This window comes from Convolutriloba macropyga, unplaced genomic scaffold, assembly GCF_964194025.1.
Source record: "Convolutriloba macropyga unplaced genomic scaffold, txConMacr16.3 SCAFFOLD_4954, whole genome shotgun sequence".
NCBI lineage: Eukaryota > Metazoa > Xenacoelomorpha > Acoela > Convolutidae > Convolutriloba > Convolutriloba macropyga.
The window spans coordinates 212-5696 of NW_027452663.1; the positions used below are offsets into that span (position 1 = coordinate 212).

The following is a 5485-nucleotide window of genomic DNA, read 5'->3' on the forward strand; positions in this document are numbered from 1 at the left end:
CTTTGTTATTATCTTGCGAGTACAGTTGAGGTTATAAAGAGGACGATTTTGTTGAAATTGCAACTTGATTTTTGTGAATATCGTCAGAAATGTTATCAATTTCATATAAAACTGATTTGGTACATATTGTCGAAGGTGTGATCAAACCAATTGAGTGTCTTCGGGTTTTTCTCAAAGTTTAATCATTTAATATGCTCCACGATCTTCTGGTTCTTCTCGATGAAGGGATATGAGGCGACTGACTGGTCTGATGTAAACTCCAGTTTGTGTTTTTACTTGAACAACACGAACAATGTTGTCATTACCGTCGAATGTCTGTTTTATTTGAGCAAGCGGCCAACACATTGGGGGAGTATTGTCTTCGTTAATGATCAAAATATCGCCCACTGCTGGTTGTACGTTTTCTGTCCTCCATTTGTTCCGCTGCTGAAATGAAGATAAATATTTGACACTCCATTTCTTCCAGAACTGACGAATCATTTTATCTATGTTTCTCCAATGTCGTGACAAGGTGTTGTTCTTTGGTGAAGATAGGTCGGGTATAGCTGTGATGGATCTTCCAATGATGAAATGTCCAGGAGTTAAAGCTAGGGGTTCATTGATGTCAGTTGATGGCGCTGTTTAAAGGGCGAGAATTGAGGATGGCCTCAAATTGGGTCAGGAGAGTTGTGAAAGCGCTGGTTGATAACTTGGTCGATCCAACTGTTCTTAAAAATTGCGCTTCATAGATTTAACAGCCGCTCCCCACAGTCCTCCAAAATGTGGCGTTCTAGGTGGTATTGTAAACCAATCAATGTGATTTTGGCTCGCAACATTGTTAATGAGAGCCTTGAACTCTTCATCTCGAAGAAGTCGCCTGAATTCGAGTTCTCCTCGGGCTCCAATGAATGTTGTCGAATTGTCACTGTAGATTGCTTGGGGAGTACCACGTCTTCCGGTGAATCTCTTGAGGGTATCCAGGCAATCTTCTTTGGTTAAATTTTCCACTGGCTCTAAGTGTATCGCCTTTGTGCTGAAATAAATGAATATGGCTGCGTATGATTTTTTCAATTTCTGTGAAGAATCTTTGGTATAAAACGGTCCACAATAGTCCATCCCAGTGAATTGGAAAGCAAAGGATTCAATTATCCATTCTGCTGGCAGATCTCTCATTAATGGCTGGCGTGTGCGGGCGTCAAATCGTATGCAGGGTTTGCAGTCGTGATTTACTTTCTTAACACTGGCGATTCCTCCAGGAATCCAAACTGTTTGTCGGAGGGCAAAAAGGGTCATCTGGGTTCCACTGTGAAAGTTTCTCAAATGGCTTTCTCGGATGAGTAACTCGGCTAGTGGAGATGTTTTTGGAATTACAATGGGGAACTTTTTGTCCATGCTATGCGGAGAATTTGCAAGACGACCACCAACTCGGATGACGTTGTTGTCTTCGTCGAAGAATGGGGAGAGGCTGAGTAGATGACTGTTTTTCTTGATACGCTTGCAGGATGATTCAACTGGTAGGTTTGAAGTTGAGTCTTCTGGTGTTGTTGATCCTTTTATATACCTGAATTCCGGCAGAAAGAGTTGTTGCATGATGCTGTAAAGGGCTGTTCTCATTGAGCGGAGATTCGATGGGGAAAGTTGATGACAAACACCAATTTGTCTCTTTTTGTGATGTTTTGCTTCTTCTTCCTAACTGTTGATAGAAGGCTTCTTGGCGGCTATGAAAAACTTGCTGATGAATCCGTCTGTAGCTGAATAACAGATTCGTTCAGTGATTTGTGTTCCATTGATTCGTATTGTTTTTGTTGCCTTTAATTTAGAGGTTGTTCATTGAGGAGCGGATGCTGTTTATGGGGGTTAGGAAAGTACAATTCATGATGATCGTTGGTGGAGCCATGTTTGTCGGTGTTGACTGGATTTCAGTGGTTGTTTGCTGAAGTCCACTCAAATGTTGCGTAGTTTTCTCTTCCTTTGGCTCTGCGTGCTCAACAGCGAGAGGGGGCTGTGGGCACAAATCTTCCGCTTCTTGACTGCGGTGATGAAAGATTGGCTGTAGAGATTGGTCTTTATAGCTGCTCTGAAGAAGGGGCTGTGGTTGTTGGGAATCGTCCGCATCAAAAAGATTAGATGAGTTTCGATAGCAGATATTCTGCAGATGAGGTGTGTCCGGATTGTTGCTGGATAAAACCGAATCTTCGCACGTGTTTTCCTGCTGGCTGTTTACGAACAATTTTTCTGTGAAATTGTTTAAAGATGCTGATGATCTTTGTCGTCGTCAGAAGACATTAGTTGAGTATTCTTGTGCTGCTCGTCGGAAACTGCTCTTGGGTTTGGTTTTTGATACGTATTCGAATGATCAATTGCAGGTTGCGACTGACTGTAATTGTTGCTTGACCTTCTCCTTATTCTTGCTTGTAGTCGTTGAGTGAATAGTTTGACGTAAGCGAAGACTCTTACAAGTCGATACACTGATGGCTGTCTGCTGATAAGATCTAATATCGTGTTGTCTTGCTGCTGATGCTGCATTACTAGAGATAGTTGTGCTGATGATTTTACTTCGGCTAAAGCGTCAGTTGAGGCGTTATAAAGAGGTGTAGCATCCAATGAAAGCCAAAACTGCTCGTCTTGACGCAACCAAATGGGTCTTTTCAACCAAAATTGGTGATTAAGAAGTTTTTCGACTGAAATTCCTCGTGATGCGCAATCAGCTGGGTTGTCTTCTGTTGGTACAAACTTCCAATTTTCTGAAGGAATGACACTCTGAATCTTGGCAACTCGGTTAGCAACGAAAATCTTCCACTTCCTAGGGATATCCTTAATCCAGGCGAGGGTCACTTGTGAATCGGTCCAAGCAAAGACTTGGGGTTGGGAAAACGGCTGTCATTGATGGCTTCTTTCACTGCTTGAGACAATTGTGCTCCAAGAAGTCCTGCACAGAGTTCTAAACGAGGAACGCATAAAGTTTTGATTGGGGCAACGCGTGTTTTGGCTCTTAGCATTTGTGTGTGCACTCGGTCGTCTAATTGCTCTGGCACGTAAACAACTGCGGCATAGGCTGTGGTTGATGCGTCACAAAACACATGAAGCTCCAAAAATGAAGAAAAAGGTGCTGCAAAAACTCGTCGTTCAAGTTTGATCTTCTCCAGTTCTTTGAGTTGATGTCAAAATTTTCCGTATTGTTCTAGGATATTTAACTATAGGGTTTCGTCCCAGGTCAACTTGTCCAACCAAAGAATTTGCAAGAAGGATTTCAACTGAATTGTTGTTGGTGACAACCATCCGAGTGGATCAAACAACTTTGTGACTTCCGATAACATTTTCCTCTTTGTGTTGGGAAAATCTTTGTCTAGGCAAACTGTGAAGTTGAAATGATCTGGAACAGGGCTCCACTTTATGCCAAGGGTTTTGACAGTGTAGTCGTCGCTGTTGATTATCATTTCGTCTGAAGTTTCGGGAAAACTGGAAGGCAATCGCTCAACAAGTGACGAAACACTTGATGTCCATTTTCGTATATCAAAACAAGCTGTTTTCAGTGTTGCGATGATTGCGTCCTGCAATTGAGTGGCTTGCTCAACATCTGAAGCTCTTGTTAGCAAATCATCCACATACATGTCGTTATTGATTGCAAGGCGAAGGTTGATTTTGGTGCAACTGTCTGCTAAGGCTTTGAGGGGTCTAATTGAGTGGTACCAAGATGATGCTATTCCATAGGACACTCTTGTCATTCTGTATGTTTTCAATTCTGTTTCATTAGGATTTTTCCACAAAACCCGGTGAAAAACCTTGTCTTCATCGTCAAGTTGAACTTGTCGGTACATATTGGCAATGTCGGCAGATAGTGCTACCTGATGGAATCGAAAACGAATCAGAATTCCAAACAAATTCCTTTTGAAGTTGAGGTCCAACCAACAGACGGTCATTTAAAGATACTCCGCTGGCTGACTTTGCTGAGGCATTGAATACGACTCTGAGTTTAGATGTGCTGCTGGCGTCTTTGATGACACAATGATGGGGCAAGTAGAAACAGTTTGATGTGGGCATATGAATTTTGTTCCTGGGAACTTCTTCCATGTGTCCAAGTTGAATGAGTTCTTGATTGAATTGACTGTATCTGTTGTATATGTCTGGTTGTTTCTCCAGTCGGAAGATGAGGCTCCTTAGTCTTCTTTTCGCTTGATGATACGAGTCAACCAGGGGTTTGGCGTATTCTTTGAAAGGGAGTTTCACAACAAATCTTCCCTCTGAGTTGCGTCGGGTGGTGTTTTTGAAGTGATTTTCGCATTTCTGTTCTTCTGATGTCCTCTGTATTGCTGTCGGAATTTCTTCAATGTCCCAGAATTGCTGTCTGGTTCAGAACAAATGAAAAATGACTGAAGTTGAATACTCAAGTTGGCTCTCGCGTCCAATCACGAGCCAATCAAAACAAGATAGGCGGTACGTAATTGGTTTTTGAGGCTCCTTGATTCTGTTGTCTCCAATCATCAACTCTTCATAGTGTCCTGCTCCAATTATCAAGTCTGCGGTGGATGGCTGATTGAAGTTTGGGTCCGCAAGATTGAGGTTCTGAAGTTTTTGTCCAACTGCTGACAATCACATGACGCGAAGGCGGATTGCTGGTCAATTTTGCTAGAACAGTTGCTCTGATGCTGATGAAGTCTTCATTTTTCGTTTTCAGAATCAAGTTTACTGATCCTTTGCTGTTGTCGACTTCTTGAACTCCGAGTCCAAAAACTCGTCCGTCGGCTTTCTCTTTTCTCAATCCAGAGCGTTGTACTGCATCTTCCGTGATTTAGGTTGCTTTGGGATCCTAAGTCTAGAATGGCTCTGATATCAGTTGTTTTTCCGTTGTTGTCAACTGAAACGATTGCGGTGGGAAGAAATACTTCTTCTTCTTCTTCTTCGTTCTGCGACTGTGCTGCAACTGTATATTTTTCTTTGCTTTTGCTGACTGTTTTTGCTGCTTGATTGCTTGCTTCTTGTGGTGACGTGCTGCTAGTTGTCACTGTTGGCGCTGTTGAAGTTGTCCTCGAGTTGTTATTGGCTTCCAAATGCAAAAGACTGTTCTGCTTTCGTTTGCACTTCTTACAAGTTGAACCGTTGCATTGTTCACTTCGATGTCCAGGGCGTAGGCAATTGAAGCAAAGTCCTTTTGTCTTGATCAACTGAGCTCAGTCTTGTACTGAAAGGTCTTTGAAGCTTTCGCGCTGATAATTTTTGTGGTTTTCGTCGCAACATTCACACGTCGTAGTAGCTGATGTGGCTATATGTGAATGAAACTTTCGAAGTTATGGGCTGCTTTTGGGTTTCTTGTTGATGGCTGATGCTGACTGCTGTGTAGCTGCTCCAAGGCTGCGTGTTCTTTCTTCCATGAAGTTTTTCATATCATGATAGCGTTGGGGATTTCTTCCTGGTGATAAAAGTTCCCAACATTTTCTCGTTTCGGTGGGCAATTTCTCTACAATGAGGTACACGAAAAAGATGTCCTGATCGTCCACGGGCTTTCCAA

At 42.5% G+C, this 5485-nt stretch overlaps 1 protein-coding gene across 1 annotated transcript; it reads right to left on the reverse strand.

The window, feature by feature from the left end:
- Positions 1 to 708: 708 nt before the first annotated feature.
- LOC142357699 (uncharacterized) lies at positions 709 to 1593 on the reverse strand. Its single transcript, XM_075409251.1, has one exon. The coding sequence runs from the start codon at positions 1591 to 1593 to the stop codon at positions 709 to 711; it is 885 nt and encodes a 294-aa protein (XP_075265366.1).
- Between the last annotated feature and the right edge of the window lie 3892 nt (positions 1594 to 5485).